General features: G+C 39.8%; 1 protein-coding gene across 2 annotated transcripts; it reads left to right on the top strand.

The window, feature by feature from the left end:
• Positions 1 to 227: 227 nt before the first annotated feature.
• fxn (frataxin) lies at positions 228 to 11339 on the top strand. Of its 2 annotated transcripts, none has more exons than XM_051422174.1 (6): positions 228 to 425; positions 551 to 631; positions 939 to 1030; positions 1121 to 1241; positions 9759 to 9856; positions 10555 to 11339. In XM_051422174.1, exons 1-6 carry the CDS (start codon positions 318 to 320, stop codon positions 10691 to 10693), a joined length of 639 nt encoding a protein of 212 aa, XP_051278134.1. In that variant the 5' UTR covers positions 228 to 317; the 3' UTR covers positions 10694 to 11339. The 2 variants fall into 2 exon arrangements, with proteins under 2 accessions (XP_051278134.1, XP_051278135.1); XM_051422175.1 differs by having other exon boundaries at positions 229 to 425; positions 948 to 1030.
• The last annotated feature ends 1836 nt before the right edge of the window (positions 11340 to 13175 follow it).

Raw genomic sequence — 13175 nt, 5'->3', positions numbered from 1 at the left:
ACTCACGTAAACTACAAGTACCTTGAATTTGTACATGAGAACAGTACTTGAGTAAATGTGCTTTTTACATTTAACGTTACATTACTAGTTACATTCCACCACTGTTTCATACAAAATGTTTAAATGTCTGAGCCTCCAAAATCTGTTCTCTGGCTGGTCTGACATGCTTCCTGCTGTTTGTGCACGGAGCCACACTGCCCGCCCTCCAGTAGGGGTCAGTGTGGAAATACACGAAGAAGAAGAGGTGGAAGGAGGAGAAGAAGACGTAGAGGACACCGGTGAACTTTTGTAGAGCGTAAACAACCTGCTAGCAGACCATGCTTTCATTCAGTAAAGCACCGTGTATTTATTCGCAGATATGTCACCTTGCGAACACGCAGCTCAACATGGCGACGGCGCAGAGCATCAGGAAGCTCTCCAACCAGGTAGCCTAGTCCACATCCAAGTGGCTAACGTTAGCTAACACGTCAAACTAGTTTATTCTTCCATCAATTAGTTCATTAATAAGTCCACTGACAGTTAACTCACATATTATTATTTAATATTCCAGGTCAGGAGCTTGTCTCACCTTACGGGAGTTCGTCCTTTCACGAAACACACGCTTCATCCCATCTGTCGACTTCCAGACGAAGTAAGTTATGCCACCAGACTCCATTCAAAAAATGGACAGTTTAAGGACATATTATTAGCGGCCTCTCCTACCTCCAGCCACATGTAGTGTTTACAATAAAACCGTATTAAGGAAAAATGGAACTGTCACATAGCAGTTCCGCTTATGGCCTGAACTACTTTTAGGTGGAACAAGCTGAGTGAATGGGATAAATAACAAAGAGAGAAACTGTGTGAGTAGAGGAAGCCATCATGGATTTAGACACAGTTCTGATGATCACTAATGAGACTTCTTGTTGTTTAGTGTCTGACCTCAGTTTTTCTGTCACTGTTTTGAGGGTGGAGTTTATAGTGGAAGGTGGAGGAAGAACATCCATCTGACGTCACCAAGGCAGGAGAAACCCACCCCTGTGCCAATAGGGTAAAGCACAGTTCTTTTATTTTCTAAGCATCACTAGTCTGCGTTGAATGTTCAAACTAATATGTAATCTTTTGTCACTGTCTTAAAAAGTGAGCTGTCAGAAGCGGCATATGAGAAGCTGGCAGATAAGACATTGGATGCTCTGGCTGATTATTTTGAAGACCTGACAGATGAAGCTTTCACTGGAGCAGACTACGATGTTGTCTTCTCTGTAAGTCAGTCTATTTCCTGTTCACTGCCACCTGTCTGACTGCAGTACATGGTATTTTTATACTATAATAACAGGCTGATGAGCATCAGTTGTTCATGCCACTCACCTGAGAGGAAGGCAACAGGTTCACTATCGTGGTTCGTATTTCTTACATAAGATAAGATAAGATATTCCTTTATTTGTCCCACAATGGGGAAATTCCAATGTTGCAGCAGCAAAGTGGATAGAGAAAAAAACAGTATAAAAAACAGTAATAGGGGGGACATAATAAATAAAAACACTATGTACAACCCAGGACAGAGCTGACCTTCTTGATTAGTTTGTCGAGTCTCTTCCCGTCGACTGCTGAGATGCCGCTGGTCCAGCAGACCACTCCAAAGAAAATGGCTGATGCCACAACAGTATCAAAGAAGACATCTAGTTAAAGGTCCAGTGTGTAACATTCAGGAGGATCTGTTGGCAGAAATAATATTCATATGTGTGATTTCATTGGTGTATAATCACCTGAAAATACGGTAAGAATTGTTGTGTTTTTGTTACCTTAGAATGAGCATGTTTTTATATGCAAATGCCACAGGTTGCCTTTTGGTGTGCCCCATGTTTAACAGCCATGTTTCTACAGTAGCCCAGAATGGACAAACCAAACACTGGCTCTAGATAGAGCCTTAGGCATTTTTCACAGCCACCGTAGTTTTTCCTACACAATTGGAAGGCAAGCAGTAGGCTATTGCAACTTCACTGCTAGATGCTGCTAAGTCCTTAGTACATTGGGTAATATATAAACTGTAAATAATTGATAATTCTGCTAACTATTCATAAACAAAAACTATTAATAGGCTACCAAAATTGTTTGATATTTTTTATCAACTAATTGTATCTGTGCTAATTTCAAGTGTTAGTTTTACCTTTGCAAGGACAGGTTAATGCACTGAAAGAGCACATGCTGTGGTCACCATGAACTATATTAGTTACAGTGGATTCCAGTAGTCACAAGTTTCTCATTCTTTCTCAGAAAAGTGCCAAAATATTCAAAGAATACTCAAACATGTCCCGCTGCTTTAATCCACTTCTTCACTCTTCATTCCTTCACTCCATCCATTTAAAACCTGGAATTTTAGAGACTTGGTTCCCAGTCATGGAAACACCTAGAAATCGATTAAAATGACAAATTATATGTTTCAGCCTGTGCTGTAGCCAAATTAATGTTACAATTAGATGAAAACTGTAGTCAATAGACCTTTTTCACAGCAGCCATTTTAACACCTGTGAAAAAGGTCTATGTGGAAAGCAGAAAAATCGGCTGTGGTGAGAACAACCAAGCCTATGATGAGAGCTAACATAGTGTCCCTTAAACAATGACCATATATGGCTGACCACTGTCTGTGAGCTAGTGCTGGCCTGCATTGTTAAGAAAAACTCCTTGAAAATGTCCTGGAAAATGATTTCTTAAAAACAGGGGGAACCCTGTTCCTGCTTCAGTGTTGCATTGATAACCTTCATAGAGCTCTGAAGCTGCTATATATGAGAATCCGTTAAACTTAAAAGTAGCTTGTTTGTAACGGCAGTTAGACTCAGTCACAGAGTGTCCATGTTCATAGAAATGGTTCATGAATAAAACCTTAACTTAAATGTGGCCAGCTGACAGTAGAATGGACTTTTCCATAGTGTGGGTCAAATGAATGAGTGGTAGTGAGTGTGACCCTCCACTAAGGGAAGCTGTTAAACAACAAATAAATGGTAAAATGATTTTTTTTTTACAGCAGAACCTTGTCATTAATGTCTTAGTGTCATCATTTGGGAAATGGAATGACAGCTTTTAAATCATTCAATGTGCCTGCTCACAGTATTTAACCATATTGATATAACGGATAAAGAGAATCCACTCCGAGGTTTTATCTTATAAATTGTTATTAACGTGCTCCTAACATGCAGTGTTAATTGTGTCTAGTGACAAGTTAGTCATGCCATATAGTAAATAAATACATTTTATTGTCAGTGCTTTATTATTACTTTTGCTACTTCCCTACCTTGGTATATTTTGTTTACAACAGTGTCTAAAGAGCAAAGTCCCTCCCAATACCAAACTGTAGCTACATCAGATTTGTAAAATTTTATGGCGAACAGAAGATACAGTTTCAGAAAAATCTGCTTTTTCTTATAATCAGTTTTGAATAAATCCATTCAACATATTTGTTAAACCTCAAGAATACACACACTATCTATTTCTATCTTTCCTGTAAACTGTGTAAACTGGAACTGTGTGTAAATACAGTGAGACCAACTTAAAAACCAGAGTCAAATTCCTTGTATGTGTACGCATACTTGACCAATAATGCTGATTCTGAATGGGTGTAAATCTAAATAGAAACTCTGTTAAAGTCCACACAAACACAGACTGAATTAACACGAGTCACAGGGAAGGATGTGGTGGGAACAGTGACTTAACAGAAACCTCGACAACATCAGACATAGAGTAGTCGCACCACATACATATCCAGAGAGCTGCACAGTATCAGTTATCCAAAAATATAGGAACTAATACAAATATAGACCTATAACTGAAACAGTTTGTTATGTAACAGTAAGAAAGAGGGCCAAGGCTGCATTCACTAAACTAAAATTTGCTGATCAATAAAATGCACTCCTTGTTTACTGAATGCATTTGTCTGCATGAATTCATTTTCCAGTTAAGTGAGACATTAGATGTATACACTCCACCTCCACCTGCTACAGTCTGAGCTGCTGGAGCTGACTGTCTATTGCTGTCTATTGGATTGTGATTGGCTGGAGGGTGTGCATTATTTTCAGATAACCTTGCACCTCTGACATTGTGTCCTTATTAGTTTATTCACCTTCATAATTCATAGTAGCAGTCTTCAGTTTCAGTTGTTAGCAGGTTATTGGTTCTCCTGCTGTTTTTCTAACTAAATGCACATTTATTCACAGCTAGATCTCAACCAAGCACAAAGTTGAGAGGGTACAGTGAAATGCACTGTAATCTGTGCCGTTATGAAAAATGATTCACTTTAAGGAAGCAAACCTCTTCCTCTTTGGTCTGTAATGAGCCTCTATTCTGTACATTACAGCAGCTGCATGGCTTATTTCCTTTACATAAACATCTCATTCACATACGTCGTCTTCCTGCCACACAAAAAGCACATAGGTGAACATTTGCCATTGGCTGCTCACTACCCATTGTAGTATTAGGACTGTGTATCGGCTAGAATCTGGCAATACAATATGTATCACAATACAGGGGTTACAGTTCAATATATTGTGATACTGTAAGCAAAGTCATATATTGCAATTCTTTTTTTAATCCAATTTTAGGAAAACTGTGATAGTGTAAAGAACACACCACCGTATGCGTAAAATCTTTAATGCAACCAAAACAGTGAGAGCTGTATTCGTATTTATCACAATTCCTGTAACATCCAACATCATAGCCCTCATATCTAGCGGTTGGGGGTTTAAAGACAAAAATCGGTTGTGTTTTTTGAAAATCCATACAATAGTAGAGTGAGCCCGACCGATATAGGATTCTTGAGATCAGTACAAAATTTAGTGGGGAAACTTCACAGTTTACTGATTTGGTGGCAGATGTAGTGAATTTTTGAGCTGGAATGAAAATAGACCTTTTCTCTGTGGATTTTCAATCTATATATCAATGAAACTTTATTTGTATAGCACATTTTATACAGATTAGTGCAGTTCAAAGTGCTTCACAGATGATTGACCAGACAATAATAAGACAGAATGGAGTAAACATTAAATGAGGTAGATTTAAAAATGGACTACAATGATAAAAAATTATAATGAAATACTATAAAAAGCTATACTAAAAAGTAAATAAATTAAGAAAGTAGGCAGAAATGACAAACAAATAAAATCACTAAGAAGAATAAGCAAATAGTTAAAATAAATGAACAATAATATTTACAAAAGAAAATACAGTAAGATAATTGAGTAAAAAATGTCTAAAAACCACTCCTAGTTAAACGCCAGGCTGAAGATACAATCAGTACTGTAAGTTACAGCGCACTCTGCTGGATAAACTTTGTGATGACACCAGTATATTACCACAAGCATTTTATACTGAAAATAAGTTCCCATATTGGCTGGTATCAGTATATACGCCGATACAGATATATTGGTCGTTTTCTAGGTATTGGCAATGGATCAATTGAAACTAATAAAAATCTGCCCACAGACAACTGCAGTGCAAAACAGTTCAAAGCCAAAAGCCAGAGGAAAGTGTGATCTCGGCTGTTATTGTTTGATGGAGACACCACAGCAGAGCCTGTAGGTGTGCGCTGTTCACAGCCCATTACCCCTCTGTGCTCTGTGATTCTTTTGCAGACATGGCCTGTTGTTTGGCTGCTGGGCTCCGCTGCCTTATTGATTTCTTGCCCAGTAGAATCGACACACTTACAGGCTGTTGTTCTTGTTGGCAGACAGCTCGAGTTTTATCTGGCAGGAAGCTTAAAAACTGTAAATCCTGGAGTTACACAGAAACAGCGAGAGACCTACCCCGACCCTTCAGAGAGGATACATTTTCAGGACAGAGGACCAGGGAGCAGGAGGCCATTTAGAGGTCTGAGCAGCGTCAGTTTTCTTTCCAGAATGGAAATTTTGTAGTTTACATTTCTATCAAAATATGAAAATATTTTACTTACCAACTTCATTACTGAGGAATGAAGTGGTGCCTCTGTTAGACACATCTGTATAACAGAGAGGACATTTAAATTATTAACCAAACAGTGTCTACATAACATGACATCAGGCAGAGCTACATGTTGTTTCCTCAGATTTTACTTACTATACTGACACTTTTATGCACACCTATTGTGCAGTTTTACAACACACTTGACAGTTAGTGGTTGAGATGTCTGAGGTTGTCTGACCACTTAAGTTGGACTTGTAAAACTGAGGCTAGCGGTTTTTCCTTGCCCCTGTCATCAAGATAGTGAATGATTAATGCATTCATTATTATTGATGCTTACTGACACTCTTCAGCTTCCACTTGAGTAAGATACAATGTATCGTAGGGCTGCAAAATCACAATATGGCCAAGTTCAATATTCAAACGGCAGAAGTTGCAATTATTTGACCAACAGCATTATAGTGAAGTACTGTAGTTGTGCAGTGATGTCCTAAACAATAAATCTTATTCTCCAGATGAAAGAAAAGATTTGGTTTGGTTTGGTACAGACTCCAAGAAATGTCACATCATCATGATTTTAAAACTGAAAATGATCATTCCCACTAATCTTGACTAACATTGCAATCTGTCTACATAATTGCAATATGATTATACAATTTTGTTTACCATATCATGCAGCCCAAATTTATAGCAAATAAAACAAGATAGAGCTTTACTGAGATTATCCTGGCATTCTACTCAACCATAACTTTACTCAACAGATGGAGACCTGGTGTCCTAGCTGAACACTGCCTCGGCATTGCTGCCCTCTCATGGTTTTTCTTTTCATAAAGAGTCATGTTCTCGTCTTCACTCTCATAAAACAAGGATGTGTTAAGGTTCTTTGAGCGACATTTCATTTGCATCCCTCAAGTATAAATAATGGCAATGTCTGTCTGTTGGTCCAGACTGTTGTACCCAGAGGATGAATCCTACTGACTTTGGTAACCCTCTGGTGCTGCCATGAGGTTTTTTGGCCTTTTAATTTAAAATGTCAACAACTATTGGATGGATTTCCATGACATTTGGTACAGGTATACTTTGTGCTTCGTGATAATCAAATCTTAGTATGCTAGCCAAACTAACATAGTAACAAACATTATGCCTGTTCAATATGCCTCCCCACAAAAAAAAACCCAAACCAAAACATCAGCATTTTAGCATTGTCATTGTGAGCATGTTAGCATGCTGGTGTTGGCATTCAGCCCAAAGCACCACATTGCCCAGCTCACAACGCTGCCAGCATGCAGACTCTTCTTTATCTTCTTTCAAAAAACAGAAGGTTGTAAATGAATCCCTGATCTGGTGTTTAATCTGTTACAGACAAGACTTGAACATTCATTAAATTCTCAGTGGAAATGCATCCTTTACAGGTTCCACCAAGGGACAGATGAGTATTTTCACGTGTTTCTACAAGCTGATGCTATTTTAAAGTGTGTCATCTCCTGTTCAGATTGACACATCGCCAGGGGGTACACTGTGATGGGCTCCGTGTGTGTTTGTGTGTGTCAGCCCGCCTTTATTGATGCTCCACACTGTCACAGCCAGGCTTGATAACAGCTGCCATTGATGTGTCCCGCCGATTGGTTGCCTGATGAATATTCTCAGAGAAAGATTGTCCTACCCACATCAGCATGTATTTGTGTCTGTTTGTTCATGTGAGGGGCGTGCATGGACGACAAAGTGCGCTTTATTTCCTGTGCCCCACTGTTATCATCACACCGCACTGTCCGTCTGTCCATAGTGAGTTTGTCCTGTTGGATTTCCTCTGGGGCATCCACTGCACAGATCTATGTGACCGTCTCAAGACCTCTGTTTCTTTTTTCATCCCTCTCCCTTCTTCTTTTCTGTAACATCTTCTTCCACCCTGTCAGTGGCCCATGAGAGGGTGATTAATAAAGTGTGTGTGTGTGTGTGTGTGTGTTAGTGTGTGTTAATCGTTTCGGTTGGACAGCGGCTGTCTCTGCTGGCTCTGACTGATTGGCCAGTGTTCCAATCTTGGCAGCTGACCCCCTTTTTCAACTGGCTGCTGTGACATATGGGGCCATAAACAACACACACAAACACACAGAGCAGAATGAAGAGAGCTAGAGAGCTGTGATTTGGCTGGCTAAATAAGATCCAGGAGCAGTACTGCACTCTGCAGAGGGTCTCAGAGAGGTACTGGAGTAAATCTTTATGGAATAATCAGGAATAGGCTCTTCACTCTTCACTTCCTTGTGCTTTTTGTTTCAGACCTAAAGGGCACTCCTTCATCTTTAAGAGCATCAGCCCTGTAACACAGTGGCTTTGATCAAATGGGTAGTAGCATGCTTAAAGGAATAGTTTAGGTTTTTTGAAGTGGCGTTATATATTATATATATATTTATTCGTAGTCTGTGTACAGTAGGCGGCAGTCCCTCCCCCCGTTTGGAGAAGCAGACAGGAGTACCAACACAGAAGTTAAGCAATGCACTGCAACAAAACATATTTTACCCACATGAAAAAGGCCCACGTATAAAGATCAATAATATCAAGAATCATCAAGAATGTGAGTTATTGTGTGACTTTGGTGTTTCAACATGTTAGTTCAGATCCGAAGTAACTTGTTTTTGTCAGAGGAGTCTGGTGGCTCTGAAGAGAGCGATATAACTGCAGTCCCCCTTCGTAAAGGGCTCTCTGACGACTAGATAAAACAGTGAAAATACTCTTATATAATATAGTGTGCGCTTCAATTGATTTTTTTTTTTGAAGTAGGTGAAAAATGTTTTGTTTCTGCTCCCATCCACAGCATTGCTCTGCTTCTGTGCCGGCACTTCTGTCTGCTTCCACAAAGTGGGGGCGTGCTGACTGCTGTCTAGTGTCGATAATACACTGACTATAGATGAGTACCTCATAAAACCCCACTTCAATAAATCCTAACTAACCCTTTAAAAGAATAGTTGAACACATTCCTCCACTAAAATGACAAATCATTTTTACATTTCTGTTTATGTACAGATTAAACAAATGAGATACAACATGTTCACTAGTGAACCTTAGAGGGGTTAGAAGGGATAAGGATAGAGAAACGGTTCGAATTCGTCCCACGATCGGAATCGTATGCCTTCTGATTTTATCAGTTCCTTTTATCGATGCTGGCAGGTTTTTCTGACAGTTGCTCATTGCAAAACGGTGACATGCATCTACGCTGCAGGAAACTTGCAGTAAGGAGTCACGCAGGCAGACTTTTTTCTTTACTAAGAAAACCTAAATACTCAAAGCTTTTGCACACCCGAGTCACTGAGATCAGACAGATGATACGTGTTCACAGTGGTGTTTTTGGATGTCAAGGGTTTGTGCCACTTCCTGATACTTATAGCCATAAAAGGCTACTCCCTCCTACAACTATGCTAACACTGCTGCCTGCACCTGATTGGACAAACACCTTCTGCTCTGGGATTTTAAACAGGACCAACATAGCAGCTCGTTTGGAACTTTCACCAAAATGTGTTTCTAAAAAACATTTTAAGTCCGTAGTGAGAAATATGCCATGCAGTTGCTGATTCTGTTTCAATTTTAGATTGACAACAGAGTTTCCAGAGGCAGAGAAGTACACATAGAAGGAATCTGACTGTTTTTTGATGCTGTCAAAGTTACACATAGTATATAGGTAGAAGATGGATAGAATTGTTGAGGGTTTGCAGCAGGTGGGGATTACACACAGCTCCAGGGACTTCTTGGACATGTAAAGCTTATTTTTGTTCCATTTAGGTTTGTGCTTGAAGTTTACTTTCAGGCGTCACAAGAAATGTGTTAAAGTGTGTGTGTGTGTTCTGTCTTCGGTTCACGTACAGAGTGGCGTGTTGACAGTGAAGGTGGGTGGGGACCATGGCACCTACGTCATCAACAAACAGACTCCAAACAAACAGATCTGGCTCTCTTCTCCCACCAGGTAAGGCTGAGGAACCGTACTCACCTGACTCCACACTCTGATGCTGTTGAGGAAATGAACACAAGGCAGATGTCTTTACTCCTGTTTTTATTCTACACTGAGTGTAACACACACACACACACACACACACACACATATACTCACTCACACACACACACACACTCACACTCACACGCACACACACACACACACACACACACACACCTACACACGCACACACACACACACTCACACACACACACCTACACACTCACACACACACACACGCACTCACACTCAGACACACACACCTACACACACGCACTCACACACACATACATACATACACACACACATACATACACACGCACACACACATCATCAGACCAACACAGAGCGGCTCTCAGGGACCCACCTCAGTGCTCTCGTATGCAAAAATGGCTCCACAACACTAACATCTGTCTGCAGCTGTCTGTCTTTTCTCCTCTGCACTGCAGCAGCTCTGTTCTGCTGTGGTTACACACAGAGCCGTCCAGACTGCTGCAGAGCGCTGCAGAGCCACTTCTGCTCTGTGTCCATACAGATACATACAGAGATTATAAACTTCCAGTGAGGAATCAAACTCTCACTGGGTCCATAAACTGACTGAAATAAACTTTTATTCTGAGGAATCTGAAATGACAGCATCTCAGCTGATTTCCTTTCTTCTCTTTCTGCAGTGGGCCAAAGCGCTACGACTGGACAGGTGAACACTGGGTGTACGCTCACGATGGTGTGAACCTCCACCAGCTGCTTTCTAAAGAGTTTTCCATCATCTTTAATAAAAACATGGACCTCTCTGGCCTGCCATATTCCTGAGACCCCTCACCTGCTAATGAGCTGCCTACAGCATAACTACTGAAACAACTGTTAGATCATATGGAAGCCAAAGACACAGAGTATATGTTTAACTCCACAATATCTTCTCAACATTATCCCTAAGTAGAGCAGTTGTACTGTATATGATGTCAGTGATCTATATGTGTGAGCTGCAATAATGAATTGTACATTTGTATTTTATGGTGATAACGACACATTCTCATTAAATATTTGGAAACCCACAGATGTTGATGTAGAATTCAGCCACATTCAGTCTTCATAGAAACTCCTCTATGTCCTCAGTGCCCCACACTGTCCAATCATTGAACACAAGAGCCTGTTTTCATTGCAGTCAGCATTTACACATACTAGTGACATTGTTGCCTATAGCTAACTTGGTCTGAATAACTCCTGACCCCAACAGCACTGGAGTTTCTGACAATATTCTAATGTTTTATACTGCTGGCCAGTGGACAATATTTCCCCATTTAGTTTTGATTATAATTAATTTTATTTGTGAGAGACCATGTACAATATCATATTTGATGTATTGCACAAGAGTTAGCTTAAAGGACCAGTGTGTAGGATTTAGTGGCATCTTAAACACATCCTCCCAGTTCAAATTAAAATCAGCAATAAGAATTCATTCTTTGTTGTGATTGTGCTCTTTTAGGATTTCTGAGTTCAATTGTGGTCTCATTATCTGAAGAGGGTCTGTGCCCACTGAAGATAACACATCAACATTTAACGCCATTTTCCACATACATCGCACATCCTCCTTTATTCTTTTAATATCAGCAAGTCTTCTATTAAGTATTATTAAAGTTATTACGTACCTTCATCATATTGACAGAATGCTATGTTACATAAGTCAAAAACCTGATTGTTAGCTATCTTATTTCTAAGCTCAGTAGTACATCATTTAGTTAGCCGTTTCCTGTGCACCACATCCAGGTAACTCCACATCCACATCCACATCCAGATCCACATCCAGATCCAGCAGACAGCAGACAGCAGAAACTGAAGCACGTAGACATGCCCAGTCTACTTCCCTCCTGTAATTTCATCCTGATGTAATTAAATGATATTTAAACCATCCCGTCATTTGTCTTTATGAAGGCAGGTCTATTCACTGATATGTGATCAGCATAAAAAGCTAATACTTCAACATACTGTAATACAACTCTATATAATTCTATATTAAAAATCAGCCTCGGTATGCAGAATGAAAACAGCAGTATTTAATGGGGTAAAGCGACATGTATTAAGATTACTGGAGCAGCATCACTACATTGATTATCACTGAAATATAATCACTGATGCATCTGAAGGTAAAATGCTGCCGTCACAATAATGATCAAACCAGTAAAGGTCATTTGCTGCAGAGGAAGGATCCCTTGAGATATCCAGCATGTATTCAACATACTGTATCACTGTAAATGTAGATAATATAAATAGACTTTTCTACATCTGACATACCTGCTGTTAAAGGTAAAATGCTGATTATTACTGTTTTATGTTTCTAGCACAATGTTTCTGTTTTTACACCAGAAATCTAAAATGGCATATTTTAACCACAAAAAGGAAATGTTTAAGCAGCAGAGGCCAACAGTGCTATGTGCACCCAGGCACGCGTTATAGATACTCTATGTGTATATATTTGGTGTTAAATGGACCCTGCCTCTCAGGAGACCAACGTTGCCTTATTATTTTAACCCAAACCATGATATTTTCTAAAACCTAACCAAACTGCAACTGAAAACAAAGTCATTTTTGGTGTTCCACAGTACATAAACCCTGGTGTCCTGGGTGAAAGTCCACAACCTTCTTACAACAAGGACTTCCCTATTTATACTATGTTACCTGACTTCCTAATTGCTTTCTGGGTTTAAATAGCCAAAAAGCTGCCATGTGACTATTCTCACCCAGGTGCAAATAGACACTCCAAAATATAACATAACCACAGATAGTGCACAGCCCAGTAAACCACAATTTACACACTTTACACTTACAGCAAACACCAAGATGCATCATGGTAACATTTTGTCAATTGAATTCATGCAATTCAAGTAAATACCTGCAGCTGGTGGTTAATCCATCATGCCTGCAGACCTCTGGCAGAGCATACTCGCTGCATCCTGAGGAGGGGATGAGGAAACTACGGAAACATCCCAGATGAAAGGTTGTATTTTAAAATACCACCATTATTTGATGAATTATTTAAAAGTATGTAGCAGCTTACTGGACAGTTTCACAACCGCCCGCTGGCACTGACAGGAGATTATTTATTGTGCAATTATTTGTTGCTTGTTTCAAGAGGAAAACAACTTTTGGACAGCAGAATTCTGTAGAAAGTCTATCTGCAGGTGCTTAAAATAAATGGCCTGCTCGCTGGATTTGATGCAAAGGTGGCTAATGATGTTTATAATGAAAATCCAGTCAGGAAGTCTGCTGTTCATGTGTTTGCTTTCTTACTTTTTCT

The sequence above is a fragment of the Dicentrarchus labrax genome, unplaced genomic scaffold (genome assembly GCF_905237075.1).
Source record: "Dicentrarchus labrax unplaced genomic scaffold, dlabrax2021, whole genome shotgun sequence".
NCBI lineage: Eukaryota > Metazoa > Chordata > Actinopteri > Moronidae > Dicentrarchus > Dicentrarchus labrax.
The sequence above is the reverse complement of the archived record's forward strand: the minus strand, read 5'-3'. Positions and strand labels throughout refer to the sequence as shown.

Coding starts and splice junctions, on each gene's coding strand:
- fxn (XM_051422174.1), top strand. CDS start 318: ATGCTTTCATTCAGTAAAGCACCGTGTATTTATTCGCAGATATGTCAC. Junction 426..550: donor TCAGGAAGCTCTCCAACCAG/GTAGCCTAGTCC, acceptor TTAATATTCCAG/GTCAGGAGCTTGTCTCACCT. Junction 1,031..1,120: donor CCCACCCCTGTGCCAATAGG/GTAAAGCACAGT, acceptor TGTCTTAAAAAG/TGAGCTGTCAGAAGCGGCAT.